General features: G+C 39.0%; 5 protein-coding genes and 1 pseudogene across 7 annotated transcripts in view; 1 reads left to right on the top strand and 5 right to left on the bottom strand.

Annotated features, from left to right (window-relative positions):
- The window catches only part of LOC139130881 (NPC intracellular cholesterol transporter 1-like), a 110185-nt gene that overhangs the window by 51614 nt on the left and 38214 nt on the right, over nucleotides 1-20357 (top strand). The gene's annotated exons all lie outside the window — the stretch shown is intronic.
- LOC139130603 (neuronal pentraxin-2-like) lies at nucleotides 360-908 on the bottom strand. The gene has a single exon (XM_070696353.1). It carries the CDS (start codon nucleotides 906-908, stop codon nucleotides 360-362), a length of 549 nt encoding a protein of 182 aa, XP_070552454.1.
- Nucleotides 3343-3630, bottom strand: LOC139130602 (neuronal pentraxin-2-like). The gene has a single exon (XM_070696352.1). It carries the CDS (start codon nucleotides 3628-3630, stop codon nucleotides 3343-3345), a length of 288 nt encoding a protein of 95 aa, XP_070552453.1.
- Nucleotides 5898-6284, bottom strand: LOC139130601 (neuronal pentraxin-2-like). Its single transcript, XM_070696350.1, has one exon. The coding sequence runs from the start codon at nucleotides 6282-6284 to the stop codon at nucleotides 5898-5900; it is 387 nt and encodes a 128-aa protein (XP_070552451.1).
- On the bottom strand, nucleotides 9986-10474 carry LOC139130600 (neuronal pentraxin-2 pseudogene; annotated as a pseudogene).
- Nucleotides 16778-17308, bottom strand: LOC139130599 (neuronal pentraxin-2-like). Its single transcript, XM_070696349.1, has one exon. It carries the CDS (start codon nucleotides 17306-17308, stop codon nucleotides 16778-16780), a length of 531 nt encoding a protein of 176 aa, XP_070552450.1.

Below are 20357 nucleotides of genomic sequence, written 5' to 3'. Positions count from 1 at the left end.
GTCTCGAATATAAAATATGGCTGAAGTCTATTAGACGGAATGACACTTACAAACTTTTTAAAATTCTGAAAGACATACCTGAAATCTTAGCAGTCGTTCAGTTGCCTATTTTTTCGGGTTCTTTTTCCTTTTTGTGTCAATATTTCTGAGACTTTAATTCGGAATGTAGCTGCAAACGAGCTTATAATTAAGGCGTGGAAATTAGTCAACATCTAGGCAGCTCGCTAGTGTGCAGTAATTAGTAATTTCAATTGACTATGTACTTAGTTTCATAGAGCCATATATCAAAGGAGTAAAGCCTCTACATGTACAACAATATTTCCATTACTATTTAAGCTATGTTATCATACGATTTTTGGCTATAATAATAAGGAAAACGTACCACAAACACCGTCACTACTTCTCGTCACATCACCAGTTATTTGGAGATCGGAAAGATCCCAACTAAAAACATCGCCACCGATGGAACAGTCATTGAAAACGGCTGCAACCTCATCACTACTGAGAACTCTGGACCATAAGTTGAAACCCGTTATACTGCCAATGAGAGCTTGAGTTGGGTCTAATTTCCCTCCAACTTCGTCCTGCTCCTGCCCTAGGGTAATAATTCCTCCTCCCGTTATGGTGTCACCACTCCTCAATCCAGAACCAGTTCGGAAGACAGCGCCATTATCATAATACGCCCAGTTGCCACCGTTTGATGACCACGTGGCACACACGTGATGCCACTGACCATCGGCAACATTCAAATCGGCTGAAAGTTGGGTTCCTTTGACGTATAACATTAAACTAGCGGCTGGATCCATAACAAATTCATTATGATGGGTTGAAGCGGCGTAGGAGACCAGTGTAGCTTTTGTTCCAGGGGGACTGGTTTTTACCCAGAGACATGCTGTTACAGCTGCCATTGCCGGTATCGGTCTTAACACACGAACAAATGTGTCAGTACTTGTCAAGACCAGAGTTTTTCCACCTAGAAAATTAATAGAGTACGTGAAAAATAAACAAAAGATAGTACAGAATTAGGTGCTTCCTTCTTAACATACGTGTTATGCAATTTTTAACCAACAATCGATTCTTGTAATGTTCAACGATGCTGCACAAATGAAGATGGTGTGGCGTTTTCAGCGAAAAAGTAAACAAAAATGGAAATACGTTTACCAACCTTCTGGGGACTCTGTATAAACGGCTGTGTCGTCTAGCACATATGAGAAGGATGGAAAATAAGAGAAATGTATAATGTTAGTTAAAGTGAATGTGGAACATTATAAATCTTGTCGACTGTGAAATTACCACTGAACGTTCAAGAATTTTGTAAAACTGAAATGTGTTCTCTAATTGTACAGGTAAATGTTTTACTGGCAATTTTGTATTGTAATGTTATAAACATACTGCATTCATGCCTGCTGGCCTGTCTGCCTGCCGGCTTATCACTTACCTGCCTACCTACCTACCTCCATGTATGCATAAACACACACACAGTGATGGATACATACATATATACTATGTACATACGTACGTACGTACGTTCATACACACAGATGCATACACACATGCATACGTACGTACGTATGTACACACACTCACACACATACATACATACATACATACATACATACATACATACATACACCTACATACATACATACATACATACATACATAAATACGTACGTACGTACATACATACATACATACATACATACATACATACATATACATACATACATACATACGTACATACATACGTACATACGTACATTCATACACACACACACACACATACATACATACATACATACATACATACATACATACATACATACATACATACATAACATACATACATACATACATACATACATACATACAACATACATACATACTTACTTACTTACTTACTTACTTACTTACTTACACTAACCATTAGTCATTTTATGCACTTTAACAGCATATCACAAACATTCAATCAATTTTGGTGATATAATTTTCTTACTTTCCTGGCTGCTGGGAGTGCGGGATCAGCGGTGTGGGAAAAATCGGTCCCACACTCTCAGAAATCGTCCCACACTCTGTAGTAAATATTACACGAGCTCTGATTGGATGATAAACAGTATGTTTCGTTCCATGCACGAAATGTTATCCAATGGCACGACGAGTAACACACGGACCTAGACTACGAAGTAAGGAGGTCAGAGTACAGTGGCAGACGACAGAGTTGTCACGATTTTGGCTAATGTTGTACATGTCCAATATGAATTAAACGCATTTTGTGGTCATGTGAGAAATAGAATCTCACACACCAAGGACCCGGGATCAGATTTCTCTCACTCGTTGGGGATATTTTGTCTTAAACTCGCCTGCGGCTCTTGTGACACAAAATATCCCCAACTCGTGTGAGAAATCTGATCCCAGGTCCTTGGGGGTGTGAGATTCTATTAATCCCAATAGCTGACGCTGTAACATCACTTCCGTGGTGGGCTTGAGGAACTGATAAAAATGAGCCGATTTGATAAGGTGATGGTCTAAAATCCTTTGCAAGGCTGTTTTTTAATTAGTGTCAGAATTGCATTATCTTTTGCAACACTCATTCATTCAACTAAGCATGAAAGCAGACGGAAATAAATCAGGTTAATGTATGTTGACGTCAAAGATCCAATGGTGTCTTATGGTCAACGAACAATATAGAGTTCTTCCCTTCCGTCAGGAGCACATGGAGTAAATGGTCTCGAATATAAAATATGGCTGAAGTCTATTAGACGGAATGACACTTACAAACTTTTTAAAATTCTGAAAGACATACCTGAAATCTTAGCAGTCGTTCAGTTGCCTATTTTTTCGGGTTCTTTTTCCTTTTTGTGTCAATATTTCTGAGACTTTAATTCGGAATGTAGCTGCAAACGAGCTTATAATTAAGGCGTGGAAATTAGTCAACATCTAGGCAGCTCGCTAGTGTGCAGTAATTAGTAATTTCAATTGACTATGTACTTAGTTTCATAGAGCCATATATCAAAGGAGTAAAGCCTCTACATGTACAACAATATTTCCATTACTATTTAAGCTATGTTATCATACGATTTTTGGCTATAATAATAAGGAAAACGTACCACAAACACCGTCACTACTTCTCGTCACATCACCAGTTATTTGGAGATCGGAAGATCCCAACTAAAAACATCGCCACCGATGGAACAGTCATTGAAAACGGCTGCAACCTCATCACTACTGAGAACTCTGGACCATAAGTTGAAACCCGTTATACTGCCAATGAGAGCTTGAGTTGGGTCTAATTTCCCTCCAACTTCGTCCTGCTCCTGCCCTAGGGTAATAATTCCTCCTCCCGTTATGGTGTCACACTCCTCAATCCAGAACCAGTTCGGAAGACAGCGCCATTATCATAATACGCCCAGTTGCCACCGTTTGATGACCACGTGGCACACACGTGATGCCACTGACCATCGGCAACATTCAAATCGGCTGAAAGTTGGGTTCCTTTGACGTATAACATTAAACTAGCGGCTGGATCCATAACAAATTCATTATGATGGGTTGAAGCGGCGTAGGAGACCAGTGTAGCTTTTGTTCCAGGGGGACTGGTTTTTACCCAGAGACATGCTGTTACAGCTGCCATTGCCGGTATCGGTCTTAACACACGAACAAATGTGTCAGTACTTGTCAAGACCAGAGTTTTTCCACCTAGAAAATTAATAGAGTACGTGAAAAATAAACAAAAGATAGTACAGAATTAGGTGCTTCCTTCTTAACATACGTGTTATGCAATTTTAACCAACAATCGATTCTTGTAATGTTCAACGATGCTGCACAAATGAAGATGGTGTGGCGTTTTCAGCGAAAAAGTAAACAAAAATGGAAATACGTTTACCAACCTTCTGGGGACTCTGTATAAACGGCTGTGTCGTCTAGCACATATGAGAAGGATGGAAAATAAGAGAAATGTATAATGTTAGTTAAAGTGAATGTGGAACATTATAAATCTTGTCGACTGTGAAATTACCACTGAACGTTCAAGAATTTTGTAAAACTGAAATGTGTTCTCTAATTGTACAGGTAAATGTTTTACTGGCAATTTTGTATTGTAATGTTATAAACATACTGCATCATGCCTGCTGGCCTGTCTGCCTGCCGGCTTATCACTTACCTGCCTACCTACCTACCTCCATGTATGCATAAACACACACACAGTGATGGATACATACATATATACTATGTACATACGTACGTACGTACGTTCATACACACAGATGCATACACACATGCATACGTACGTACGTATGTACACACACTCACAACACATACATAACATACATACATACATACATACATACATACCTACATACATACATACATACATACATACATACAATACATAAATAAATACGTACGTACGTACATACATACATACATACTACATACATACATACATACATACATACATACATACATACATACATACATACGTACATACATACGTACATACATACATACATACACACACATACACACACATACACATACATACATACATACATACATACATACATACATACATACATACATACATACATACATACATACATACATACATACATACATACATACATACATACATACATACATAATACATACTTACTTACTTACTTACTTACTTACTACTTACACTAACCATTAGTCATTTTATGCACTTTAACAGCATATCACAAACATTCAATCAATTTGGTGATATAATTTTCTTACTTTCCTGGCTGCTGGGAGTGCGGGATCGGCGGTGTGGGAAAAATCGGTCCCACACTCTCAGAAATCGTCCCACACTCTGTAGTAAATATTACACGAGCTCTGATTGGATGATAAACAGTATGTTTCGTTCCATGCACGAAATGTTATCCAATGGCACGACGAGTAACACACGGACCTAGACTACGAAGTAAGGAGGTCAGAGTACAGTGGCAGACGACAGAGTTGTCACGATTTTGGCTAATGTTGTACATGTCCAATATGAATTAAACGCATTTTGTGGTCATGTGAGAAATAGAATCTCACACACCAAGGACCCGGGATCAGATTTCTCTCACTCGTTGGGGATATTTTGTCTTAAACTCGCCTGCGGCTCTTGTGAGACAAAATATCCCCAACTCGTGTGAGAAATCTGATCCCAGGTCCTTGGGGGTGTGAGATTCTATTAATCCCAATAGCTGACGCTGTAACATCACTTCCGTGGGGGGCTTGAGGAACTGATAAAAATGAGCCGATTTGATAAGGTGATGGTCTAAATCCTTTGCAAGGCTGTTTTTAATTAGTGTCAGAATTGCATTATCTTTTGCAACACTCATTCATTCAACTAAGCATGAAAGCAGACGGAAATAAATCAGGTAATGTATGTTGACGTCAAAGATCCAATGGTGTCTTATGGTCAACGAACAATATAGAGTTCTTCCCTTCCGTCAGAAGCACATGGAGTAAATGGTCTCGAATATAAAATATGGCTGAAGTCTATTAGACGGAATGACACTTACAAACTTTTTAAAATTCTGAAAGACATACCTGAAATCTGAGCAGTCGTTCAGTTGCCTATTTTTTCGGGTTCTTTTTCCTTTTGTGTCAATATTTCTGAGACTTTAATTCGGAATGTAGCTGCAAACGAGCTTATAATTAAGGCGTGGAAATTAGTCAACATCTAGGCAGCTCGCTAGTGTGCAGTAATTAGTAATTTCAATTGACTATGTACTTAGTTTCATAGAGCCATATATCAAAGGAGTAAAGCCTCTACATGTACAACAATATTTCCATTACTATTTAAGCTATGTTATCATACGATTTTTGGCTATAATAATAAGGAAAACGTACCACAAACACCGTCACTACTTCTCGTCACATCACCAGTTATTTGGAGATCGGAAGATCCCAACTAAAAACATCGCCACCGATGGAACAGTCATTGAAAACGGCTGCAACCTCATCACTACTGAGAACTCTGGACCATAAGTTGAAACCCGTTATACTGCCAATGAGAGCTTGAGTTGGGTCTAATTTCCCTCCAACTTCGTCCTGCTCCTGCCCTAGGGTAATAATTCCTCCTCCCGTTATGGTGTCACCACTCCTCAATCCAGAACCAGTTCGGAAGACAGCGCCATTATCATAATACGCCCAGTTGCCACCGTTTGATGACCACGTGGCACACACGTGATGCCACTGACCATCGGCAACATTCAAATCGGCTGAAAGTTGGGTTCCTTTGACGTATAACATTAAACTAGCGGCTGGATCCATAACAAATCATTATGATGGGTTGAAGCGGCGTAGGAGACCAGTGTAGCTTTTGTTCCAGGGGGATGGTTTTACCCAGAGACATGCTGTTACAGCTGCCATTGCCGGTATCGGTCTTAACACACGAACAAATGTGTCAGTACTTGTCAAGACCAGAGTTTTTCCACCTAGAAAATTAATAGAGTACGTGAAAATAAACAAAAGATAGTACAGAATTAGGTGCTTCCTTCTTAACATACGTGTTATGCAATTTTTAACCAACAATCGATTCTTGTAATGTTCAACGATGCTGCACAAATGAAGATGGTGTGGCGTTTTCAGCGAAAAAGTAAACAAAAATGGAAATACGTTTACCAACCTTCTGGGGACTCTGTATAAACGGCTGTGTCGTCTAGCACATATGAGAAGGATGGAAAATAAGAGAAATGTATAATGTTAGTTAAAGTGAATGTGGAACATTATAAATCTTGTCGACTGTGAAATTACCACTGAACGTTCAAGAATTTTGTAAAACTGAAATGTGTTCTCTAATTGTACAGGTAAATGTTTTACTGGCAATTTTGTATTGTAATGTTATAAACATACTGCATTCATGCCTGCTGGCCTGTCTGCCTGCCGGCTTATCACTTACCTGCCTACCTACCTACCTCCATGTATGCATAAACACACACACAGTGATGGATACATACATATATACTATGTACATACGTCCGTACGTACGTTCATACACACAGATGCATACACACATGCATACGTACGTACGTATGTACACACACTCACACACATACACAAACACATACATACATACATACATACATACCATACATACATACATACATACATACATACATACATACATACATACATACATACGTACGTACGTACATACATACGTACATACGTACATACATACACACACACATACACACACACACATACATACATACATACATACATACATACATACATACATACATACATACATACATACATGCATGCATGCATGCATGCATGCATGCATGCATGCATGCATACATACATACATACATACATACATACATACATACATACATACATACTTACTTACTTACTTACTTACTACTTACTTACTTACTTACTTACTACTTACACTAACCATTAGTCATTTATGCACTTTAACAGCATATCACAAACATTCAATCAATTTTGGTGATATAATTTTCTTACATTCCTGGCTGCTGGGAGTGCGGGATCGGCGGTGTGGGAAAATCGGTCCCACACTCTCAGAAATCGTCCCACACTCTGTAGTAAATATTACACGAGCTCTGATTGGATGATAAACAGTATGTTTCGTTCCATGCACGAAATGTTATCCAATGGCACGACGAGTAACACACGGACCTAGACTACGAAGTAAGGAGGTCAGAGTACAGTGGCAGACGACAGAGTTGTCACGATTTTGGCTAATGTTGTACATGTCCAATATGAATTAAACGCATTTTGTGGTCATGTGAGAAATAGAATCTCACACACCAAGGACCCGGGATCAGATTTCTCTCACTCGTTGGGGATATTTTGTCTTAAACTCGCCTGCGGCTCTTGTGAGACAAAATATCCCCAACTCGTGTGAGAAATCTGATCCCAGGTCCTTGGGGTGTGAGATTCTATTAATCCCAATAGCTGACGCTGTAACATCACTTCCGTGGTGGGCTTGAGGAACTGATAAAAATGAGCCGATTTGATAAGGTGATGGTCTAAAATCCTTTGCAAGGCTGTTTTTTAATTAGTGTCAGAATTGCATTATCTTTTGCAACACTCATTCATTCAACTAAGCATGAAAGCAGACGGAAATAAATCAGGTTAATATGTTGACGTCAAGATCCAATGGTGTCTTATGGTCAACGAACAATATAGAGTTCTTCCCTTCCGTCAGGAGCACATGGAGTAAATGGTCTCGAATATAAAATATGGCTGAAGTCTATTAGACGGAATGACACTTACAAACTTTTTAAAATTCTGACACTACGGCCCAAAAGTATGCTCAGTGTACGGTATTCCGCGAAGCATAATTTCTATCGAACAGCGATCTCAGCCGGTCGCTATTGACAACGGCGAACATTGTATCAATTTATTTTCAATAGATTATCGATCGAAAATCTGTTGGGCGCCGCTTGTGCCGGGCGCTCGTGTGTTGAGGTTACGTCATAAACATTTCCACAATAACCCATATATTGACTTATACACTTTAACATCAAGGTAGCCGTTGGTTTCCTGTACTGAAATTAAATCGACGACAATTTTTTCAATTTGTGATACTTTACGTACGTTTCAGCACATTTTGGCGCACCTCGGCGAAGTTTGGCGCCATTGTGAACGGGGAACTACACGCGAGTGAGCGAGACAACAATGTATCAATTTCGGACAAAAGGATATCGATCGATAACGTTCACTGCACGACTACAGTGGAGACTCTACGCCCGTTCGCCTCTGTTCTGTGTTATTTTTGCAGTTTACTGGAATTTTCATAGTTTATATTCGCCAAAATTTGGTATAAATTACAACAACCTGACGGGTATTTGGTCTGTACAATTTAAGAGACGCTAACCGATTAAAATGGGTTAATATTAGACCCTGATTCTGCATATGCAAAGGCCGTAAGATGGCCATTTTATTGAGGGCAAGAGCAAAAATTCTGCGATCGGAAAATAAACTGCAACTAAAACAAGTTTCGTCGAGAAATTCAAAAACTAAAACGACAGCAATTTTGTATATATATCAAGGAAACACCGTGCCACTTTTCACTATAATTGGTTCAGAATTGAGAAATTTGAACGAGCGATAGTTGTACGGTCTGTTCAGTACATTAAACGCCATTGTTTTCTATGGGAAATCGAGCAGATTAGACACATCGTAAAATGAAAAATACATCTGAAAAAACCGTTGGTTTAACTTTTTCATTTCGCTGTTATTTTTTATAATATTTGGTATGACACATATCATGAAGGGTAACTAAAACTCTATGGTTTTATTTTTTTTAGTTTCCCTCTTATTTTTATGAAATGACGAGTTGAAGATCGTTTTGCTGTTGACTGTGTTTTTACTTGATTTTGCATATGTCTCTTATCGCTTACGTATTTTTGGAATTCCCTTGTAAAATTCTTCCCAAAATATTATAATTGTAAGGGCAGCATATACGGGAAATAGGACCTGTTGCTCTTTCGTTAATATTTAGATGTGCAGCAAGGAAATACGGCGAAATTTTCAACATGACGCGGGAGGTGAAATGGACTCTCTGAACGCGCACTCCACGTATGTGTGGCGAAAATTCGGGACGCTATTACCGTACAAAATGGGGCGCCTCTGGCCCGTAGTGTGAAAGACATACCTGAAATCTTAGCAGTCGTTCAGTTGCCTATTTTTTCGGGTTCTTTTTCCTTTTTGTGTCAATATTTCTGAGACTTTAATTCGGAATGTAGCTGCAAACGAGCTTATAATTAAGGCGTGGAAATTAGTCAACATCTAGGCAGCTCGCTAGTGTGCAGTAATTAGTAATTTCAATTGACTATGTACTTAGTTTCATAGAGCCATATATCAAAGGAGTAAAGCCTCTACATGTACAACAATATTTCCATTACTATTTAAGCTATGTTATCATACGATTTTTGGCTATAATAATAAGGAAAACGTACCACAAACACCGTCACTACTTCTCGTCACATCACCAGTTATTTGGAGATCGGAAGATCCCAACTAAAAACATCGCCACCGATGGAACAGTCATTGAAAACGGCTGCAACCTCATCACTACTGAGAACTCTGGACCATAAGTTGAAACCCGTTATACTGCCAATGAGAGCTTGAGTTGGGTCTAATTTCCCTCCAACTTCGTCCTGCTCCTGCCCTAGGGTAATAATTCCTCCTCCCGTTATGGTGTCACCACTCCTCAATCCAGAACCAGTTCGGAAGACAGCGCCATTATCATAATACGCCCAGTTGCCACCGTTTGATGACCACGTGGCACACACGTGATGCCACTGACCATCGGCAACATTCAAATCGGCTGAAAGTTGGGTTCCTTTGACGTATAACATTAAACTAGCGGCTGGATCCATAACAAATTCATTATGATGGGTTGAAGCGGCGTAGGAGACCAGTGTAGCTTTTGTTCCAGGGGGACTGTTTTTTACCCAGAGACATGCTGTTACAGCTGCCATTGCCGGTATCGGTCTTAACACACGAACAAATGTGTCAGTACTTGTCAAGACCAGAGTTTTTCCACCTAGAAAATTAATAGAGTACGTGAAAATAAACAAAAGATAGTACAGAATTAGGTGCTTCCTTCTTAACATACGTGTTATGCAATTTTTAACCAACAATCGATTCTTGTAATGTTCAACGATGCTGCACAAATGAAGATGGTGTGGCGTTTCAGCGAAAAAGTAAACAAAAATGGAAATAACGTTTACCAACCTTCTGGGACTCTGTATAAACGGCTGTGTCGTCTAGCACATATGAGAAGGATGGAAAATAAGAGAAATGTATAATGTTAGTTAAAGTGAATGTGGAACATTATAAATCTTGTCGACTGTGAAATTACCACTGAACGTTCAAGATTTTGTAAAACTGAAATGTGTTCTCTAATTGTACAGGTAAATGTTTTACTGGCAATTTTGTATTGTAATGTTATAAACATACTGCATTCATGCCTGCTGGCCTGTCTGCCTGCCGGCTTATCACTTACCTGCCTACCTACCTACCTCCATGTTGCATAAACACACACACAGTGATGGATACATACATATATACTATGTACATACGTACGTACGTACGTTCATACACACAGATGCATACACACATGCATACGTACGTACGTATGTACACACACTCACACACATACATACATACATACATACATACATACATACATACATACCTACATACATACATACATACATACATACATACATACATACATACATAAATACGTACGTACGTACATACATACATACATACATACATACATACATACATACATACATACATACATATACATACATACATACATACATACATACATACGTACATACATACATACATACACACACACATACACACATATACATACATACATACATACATACATACATACATACATACATACATACATACATACATACATACATACATACATACATACATACATACATACATACATACATACATACATACATACTTACTTACTTACTTACTTACTTACTTACTTACACTAACCATTAGTCATTTTATGCACTTTAACAGCATATCACAAACATTCAATCAATTTTGGTGATATAATTTTCTTACATTCCTGGCTGCTGGGAGTGCGGGATCGGCGGTGTGGGAAAAATCGGTCCCACACTCTCAGAAATCGTCCACACTCTGTAGTAAATATTACACGAGCTCTGATTGGATGATAAACAGTATGTTTCGTTCCATGCACGAAATGTTATCCAATGGCACGACGAGTAACACACGGACCTAGACTACGAAGTAAGGAGGTCAGAGTACAGTGGCAGACGACAGAGTTGTCACGATTTTGGCTAATGTTGTACATGTCCAATATGAATTAAACGCATTTTGGTCATGTGAGAAATAGAATCTCACACACCAAGGACCCGGGATCAGATTTCTCTCACTCGTTGGGATATTTTGTCTTAAACTCGCCTGCGGCTCTTGTGACACAAAATATCCCCAACTCGTGTGAGAAATCTGATCCCAGGTCCTTGGGGGTGTGAGATTCTATTAATCCCAATAGCTGACGCTGAAACATCACTTCCGTGGTGACTTGAGGAACTGATAAAAATGAGCCGATTTGATAAGGTGATGGTCTAAAATCCTTGCAAGGCTGTTTTTTAATTAGTGTCAGAATTGCATTATCTTTTGCAACACTCATTCATTCAACTAAGCATGAAAGCAGACGGAAATAAATCAGGTTAATGTATGTTGACGTCAAAGATCCAATGGTGTCTTATGGTCAACGAACAATATAGAGTTCTTCCCTTCCGTCAGAAGCACATGGAGTAAATGGTCTCGAATATAAAATATGGCTGAAGTCTATTAGACGGAATGACACTTACAAACTTTTTAAAATTCTGAAAGACATACCTGAAATCTGAGCAGTCGTTCAGTTGCCTATTTTTTCGGGTTCTTTTTCCTTTTTGTGTCAATATTTCTGAGACTTTAATTCGGAATGTAGCTGCAAACGAGCTTATAATTAAGGCGTGGAATTAGTCAACATCTAGGCAGCTCGCTAGTGTGCAGTAATTAGTAATTTCAATTGACTATGTACTTAGTTTCATAGAGCCATATATCAAAGGAGTAAAGCCTCTACATGTACAACAATATTTCCATTACTATTTAAGCTATGTTATCATACGATTTTTGGCTATAATAATAAGGAAAACGTACCACAAACACCGTCACTACTTCTCGTCACATCACCAGTTATTGGAGATCGGAAAGATCCCAACTAAAAACATCGCCACCGATGGAACAGTCATTGAAACGGCTGCAACCTCATCACTACTGAGAACTCTGGACCATAAGTTGAAACCCGTTATACTGCCAATGAGAGCTTGAGTTGGGTCTAATTTCCCTCCAACTTCGTCCTGCTCCTGCCCTAGGGTAATAATTCCTCCTCCGTTATGGTGTCACCACTCCTCAATCCAGAACCAGTTCGGAAGACAGCGCCATTATCATAATACGCCCAGTTGCCACCGTTTGATGACCACGTGGCACACACGTGATGCCACTGACCATCGGCAACATTCAAATCGGCTGAAAGTTGGGTTCCTTTGACGTATAACATTAAACTAGCGGCTGGATCCATAACAAATTCATTATGATGGGTTGAAGCGGCGTAGGAGACCAGTGTAGCTTTTGTTCCAGGGGACTGGTTTTTACCCAGAGACATGCTGTTACAGCTGCCATTGCCGGTATCGGTCTTAACACACGAACAAATGTGTCAGTACTTGTCAAGACCAGAGTTTTTCCACCTAGAAAATTAATAGAGTACGTGAAAAATAACAAAAGATAGTACAAAATTAGGTGATTCCTTGTTAACATACGTGTTATGCAATTTTTAACCAACAATCGATTCTTGTAATGTTCAACGATGCTGCACAAATGAAGATGGTGTGGCGTTTTCAGCGAAAAAGTAAACAAAATGGAAATACGTTTACCAACCTTCTGGGGACTCTGTATAAACGGCTGTGTCGTCTAGCACATATGAGAAGGATGGAAAATAAGAGAAATGTATAATGTTAGTTAAAGTGAATGTGGAACATTATAAATCTTGTCGACTGTGAAATTACCACTGAACGTTCAAGAATTTTGTAAAACTGAAATGTGTTCTCTAATTGTACAGGTAAATGTTTTACTGGCAATTTTTGTATTGTAATGTTATAAACATACTGCATTCATGCCTGCTGGCCTGTCTGCCTGCCGGCTTATCACTTACCTGCCTACCTACCTACCTCCATGTATGCATAAACACACACACAGTGATGGATACATACATATATACTATGTACATACGTACCGTACGTACGTTCATACACACAGATGCATACACACATGCATACGTACGTACGTATGTACACACACTCACACACATACATACATACATACATACATACATACATACATACATACATACATACATACATACATACATACATACATAAATACGTACGTACGTACATACATACATACATACATACATACATACACACACACACATACACACACACACACATACATACATACATACGTACATACATACATACATACATACATACATACATACATGCATGCATGCATGCATGCATGCATGCATGCATGCATAGCATACATACATACATACATACATACATACATACATACATACATACATACATACTTACTTACTTACTTACTTACTTACTTACTTACTTACTTACTTACTTACTTACTTACACTAACCATTAGTCATTTTATGCACTTTAACAGCATATCACAAACATTCAATCAATTTTGGTGATATAATTTTCTTACATTCCTGGCTGCTGGGAGTGCGGGATCGGCGGTGTGGGAAAAATCGGTCCCACACTCTCAGAAATCGTCCCACACTCTGTAGTAAATATTACACGAGCTCTGATTGGATGATAAACAGTATGTTTCGTTCCATGCACGAAATGTTATCCAATGGCACGACGAGTAACACACGGACCTAGACTACGAAGTAAGGAGGTCAGAGTACAGTGCAGACGACAGAGTTGTCACGATTTTGGCTAATGTTGTACATGTCCAATATGAATTAAACGCATTTTGTGGTCATGTGAGAAATAGAATCTCACACACCAAGGACCCGGGATCAGATTTCTCTCACTCGTTGGGGATATTTTGTCTTAAACTCGCCTGCGGCTCTTGTGAGACAAAATATCCCCAACTCGTGTGAGAAATCTGATCCCAGGTCCTTGGGGGTGTGAGATTCTATTAATCCCAATAGCTGACGCTGTAACATCACTTCCGTGGTGGGCTTGAGGAACTGATAAAAATGAGCCGATTTGATAAGGTGATGGTCTAAAATCCTTTGCAAGGCTGTTTTTTAATTAGTGTCAGAATTGCATTATCTTTTGCAACACTCATTCATTCAACTAAGCATGAAAGCAGACGAAATAAATCAGGTTAATGTATGTTGACGTCAAAGATCCAATGGTGTCTTATGGTCAACGAACAATATAGAGTTCTTCCCTTCCGTCAGGAGCACATGGAGTAAATGGTCTCGAATATAAAATATGGCTGAAGTCTATTAGACGGAATGACACTTACAAACTTTTTAAAATTCTGACACTACGGCCCAAAAGTATCCTCAGTGTACGGTATTCCGCGAAGCATAATTTCTATCGAACAGCGATCTCAGCCGGTCGCTATTGACAACGGGAACATTGTATCAATTTATTTTCAATAGATTATCGATCGAAAATCTGTTTGGGCGCCGCTTGTGCCGGGCGCTCGTGTGTTGAGGTTACGTCATAAACATTTCCACAATAACCCATATATTGACTTATACACTTTAACATCAAGGTAGCCGTTGGTTTCCTGTACTGAAATTAAATCGACGACAATTTTTTCAATTTTTGTGATACTTTTACGTACGTTTCAGCACATTTTGGCGCACCTCGGCGTAGTTTGGCGCCATTGTGAACGGGGAACTACACGCGAGTGAGCGAGACAACAATGTATCAATTTCGGACAAAAGGATATCGATCGATAACGTTCACTGCACGACTACAGTGGAGACTCTACGCCCGTTCGCCTCTGTTCTGTGTTATTTTTGCAGTTTACTGGAATTTTCATAGTTTATATTCGCCAAAATTTGGTATAAATTACAACAACCTGACGGGTATTTGGTCTGTACAATTTAAGAGACGCTAACCGATAAAATGGGTTAATATTAGACCCTGATTCTGCATATGCAAAGCCGTAAGATGGCCATTTTATTGAGGGCAAGAGCAAAAATTCTGCGATCGGAAAATAAACTGCAACTAAAACAAGTTTCGTCGAGAAATTCAAAAAACTAAAACGACAGCAATTTTGTATATATATCAAGGAAACACCGTGCCACTTTTCACTATAATTGGTTCAGAATTGAGAAATTTGAACGAGCGATAGTTGTACGGTCTGTTCAGTACATTAAACGCCATTGTTTTCTATGGGAATTCGAGCAGATTAGACACATCGTAAAATGAAAAATACATCTGGAAAAAACCGTTGGTTTAACTTTTTCATTTCGCTGTTATTTTTTATAATATTTGGTATGACACATATCATGAAGGGTAACTAAAACTCTATGGTTTTATTTTTTTTAGTTTCCCTCTTATTTTTATGAAATGACGAGTTGAAGATCGTTTTGCTGTTGACTGTGTTTTACTTGATTTTGCATATGTCTCTTATCGCTTACGTATTTTTGGAATTCCCTTGTAAAATTCTTCCCAAAATATTATAATTGTAAGGGCAGCATATACGGGAAATAGGACCTGTTGCTCTTTCGTTAATATTTAGATGTGCAGCAAGGAAATACGGCGAAATTTTCAACATGACGCGGGAGGTGAAATGGACTCTCTGAACGCGCACTCCACGTATGTGTGGCGAAAATTCGGGACGCTATTACCGTACAAAATGGGGCGCCTCTGGCCCGTAGTGTGAAAGACATACCTGAAATCTTAGCAGTCGTTCAGTTGCCTATTTTTTCGGGTTCTTTTTCCTTTTTGTGTCAATATTTCTGAGACTTTAATTCGGAATGTAGCTGCAAACGAGCTTATAATTAAGGCGTGGAAATTAGTCAACATCTAGGCAGCTCGCTAGTGTGCAGTAATTAGTAATTTCAATTGACTATGTACTTAGTTTCATAGAGCCATATATCAAAGGAGTAAAGCCTCTACATGTACAACAATATTTCCATTACTATTTAAGCTATGTTATCATACGATTTTTGGCTATAATAATAAGGAAAACGTACCACAAACACCGTCACTACTTCTCGTCACATCACCAGTTATTTGGAGATCGGAAAGATCCCAACTAAAAACATCGCCACCGATGGAACAGTCATTGAAAACGGCTGCAACCTCATCACTACTGAGAACTCTGGACCATAAGTTGAAACCCGTTATACTGCCAATGAGAGCTTGAGTTGGGTCTAATTTCCCTCCAACTTCGTCCTGCTCCTGCCCTAGGGTAATAATTCCTCCTCCCGTTATGGTGTCACCACTCCTCAATCCAGAACCAGTTCGGAAGACAGCGCCATTATCATAATACGCCCAGTTGCCACCGTTTGATGACCACGTGGCACACACGTGATGCCACTGACCATCGGCAACATTCAAATCGGCTGAAAGTTGGGTTCCTTTGACGTATAACATTAAACTAGCGGCTGGATCCATAACAAATTCATTATGATGGGTTGAAGCGGCGTAGGAGACCAGTGTAGCTTTTGTTCCAGGGGGACTGGTTTTACCCAGAGACATGCTGTTACAGCTGCCATTGCCGGTATCGGTCTTAACACACGAACAAATGTGTCAGTACTTGTCAAGACCAGAGTTTTTCCACCTAGAAAATTAATAGAGTACGTGAAAAATAAACAAAAGATAGTACAGAATTAGGTGCTTCCTTCTTAACATACGTGTTTGCAATTTTTAACCAACAATCGATTCTTGTAATGTTCAACGATGCTGCACAAATGAAGATGGTGTGGCGTTTGCAGCGAAAAAGTAAACAAAAATGGAAATACGTTTACCAACCTTCTGGGGACTCTGTATAAACGGCTGTGTCGTCTAGCACATATGAGAAGGATGGAAAATAAGAGAAATGTATAATGTTAGTTAAAGTGAATGTGGAACATTATAAATCTTGTCGACTGTGAAATTACCACTGAACGTTCAAGAATTTTGTAAAACTGAAATGTGTTCTCTAATTGTACAGGTAAATGTTTTACTGGCAATTTTGTATTGTAATGTTATAAACATACTGCATTCATGCCTGCTGGCCTGTCTGCCTGCCGGCTTATCACTTACCTGCCTACCTACCTACCTCCATGTATGCATAAACACACACACAGTGATGGATACATACATATATACTATGTACATACGTACGTACGTACGTTCATACACACAGATGCATACACACATGCATACGTACGTACGTATGTACACACACTCACACACATACATACATACATACATACATACATACATACATACATACCTACATACATACATACATACATACATACATACATACATACATACATACATACATACATACATACATAAATACGTACGTACGTACATACATACATACATACATACATACATACATACATACATACATATACATACATACATACATACGTACATACATACGTACATACATACATACATACACACACACATACACACACATACACATACATACATACATACATACATACATACATACATACATACTACATACATACATACATACATACATACATACATACATACATACATACATACATACATACATACATACATACATACATACATACATACATACATACATACATACATACATACATACATACATACATACATACATACATACTTACTTACTTACTTACTTACTTACTTACACTAACCATTAGTCATTTTATGCACTTTAACAGCATATCACAAACATTCAATCAATTTTGGTGATATAATTTTCTTACATTCCTGGCTGCTGGGAGTGCGGGATCGGCGGTGTGGGAAAAATCGGTCCCACACTCTCAGAAATCGTCCCACACTCTGTAGTAAATATTACACGAGCTCTGATTGGATGATAAACAGTATGTTTCGTTCCATGCACGAAATGTTATCCAATGGCACGACGAGTAACACACGGACCTAGACTACGAAGTAAGGAGGTCAGAGTACAGTGGCAGACGACAGAGTTGTCACGATTTTGGCTAATGTTGTACATGTCCAATATGAATTAAACGCATTTTGTGGTCATGTGAGAAATAGAATCTCACACACCAAGGACCCGGGATCAGATTTCTCTCACTCGTTGGGGATATTTTGTCTTAAACTCGCCTGCGGCTCTTGTGACACAAAATATCCCCAACTCGTGTGAGAAATCTGATCCAGGTCCTTGGGGGTGTGAGATTCTATTAATCCCAATAGCTGACGCTGTAACATCACTTCCGTGGTGGGCTTGAGGAACTGATAAAAATGAGCCGATTTGATAAGGTGATGGTCTAAAATCCTTTGCAAGGCTGTTTTTTAATTAGTGTCAGAATTGCATTATCTTTTGCAACACTCATTCATTCAACTAAGCATGAAAGCAGACGGAAATAAATCAGGTTAATGTATGTTGACGTCAAAGATCCAATGGTGTCTTATGGTCAACGAACAATATAGAGTTCTTCCCTTCCGTCAGGAGCACATGGAGTAAATGGTCTCGAATATAAAATATGGCTGAAGTCTATTAGACGGAATGACACTTACAAACTTTTTAAAATTCTGAAAGACATACCTGAAATCTTAGCAGTCGTTCAGTTGCCTATTTTTTTCGGGTGTTTTTTTCCTTTTTGTGTCAATATTTCTGAGACTTTTATTCGGAATGTAGCTGCAAACGAGCTTATAATTAAGGCGTGGAAATTAGTCAACATCTAGGCAGCTCGCTAGTGTGCAGTAATTAGAATTTCAATTGACTATGTACTTATTTCATAGAGCCATATATCAAAGGAGTAAAGCCTCTACATGTACAACAATATTTCCATTACTATTTAAGCTATGTTATCATACGATTTTTGGCTATAATAATAAGGAAAACGTACCACAAAACACCGTCACTACTTCTCGTCACATCACCAGTTATTTGGAGATCGGAAAGATCCCAACTAAAAACATCGCCACCGATGGAACAGTCATTGAAAACGGCTGCAACCTCATCACTACTGAGAACTCTGGACCATAAGTTGAAACCCGTTATACTGCCAATGAGAGCTTGAGTTGGGTCTAATTTCCCTCCAACTTCGTCCTGCTCCTGCCCTAGGGTAATAATTCCTCCTCCCGTTATGGTGTCACCACTCCTCAATCCAGAACCAGTTCGGAAGACAGCGCCATTATCATAATACGCCCAGTTGCCACCGTTGATGACCACGTGGCACACACGTGATGCCACTGACCATCGGCAACACTTCAAATCGGCTGAAAGTTGGTTCCTTTGACGTATAACATTAAACTAGCGGCTGGATCCATAACAAATTCATTATGATGGGTTGAAGCGGCGTAGGAGACCAGTGTAGCTTTTGTTCCAGGGGGACTGGTTTTTACCCAGAGACATGCTGTTACAGCTGCCATTGCCGGTATCGGTCTTAACACACGAACAAATGTGTCAGTACTTGTCAAGACAGAGTTTTTCCACCTAGAAAATTAATAGAGTACGTGAAAAATAAAAAAAGATAGTACAGAATTAGGTGCTTCCTTCTTAACATACGTGTTATGCAATTTTTAACCAACAATCGATTCTTGTAATGTTCAACGATGC

The sequence above is a fragment of the Ptychodera flava genome, chromosome 4, assembly GCF_041260155.1.
Source record: "Ptychodera flava strain L36383 chromosome 4, AS_Pfla_20210202, whole genome shotgun sequence".
Lineage (NCBI taxonomy): Eukaryota > Metazoa > Hemichordata > Enteropneusta > Ptychoderidae > Ptychodera > Ptychodera flava.
Note: the sequence above shows the minus strand (reverse complement) of the source record. Positions and strands in the feature narration are given on the sequence as shown.

Excerpts from the sequence above, each read along its gene's own strand:
- LOC139130603 (XM_070696353.1), bottom strand. The coding sequence starts at position 908 with ATGGCAGCTGTAACAGCATGTCTCTGGGTAAAAACCAGTCCCCCTGGA.
- LOC139130601 (XM_070696350.1), bottom strand. The coding sequence starts at position 6,284 with ATGGATCCAGCCGCTAGTTTAATGTTATACGTCAAAGGAACCCAACTT.
- LOC139130602 (XM_070696352.1), bottom strand. The coding sequence starts at position 3,630 with ATGGCAGCTGTAACAGCATGTCTCTGGGTAAAAACCAGTCCCCCTGGA.
- LOC139130599 (XM_070696349.1), bottom strand. The coding sequence starts at position 17,308 with ATGTCTCTGGGTAAAACCAGTCCCCCTGGAACAAAAGCTACACTGGTC.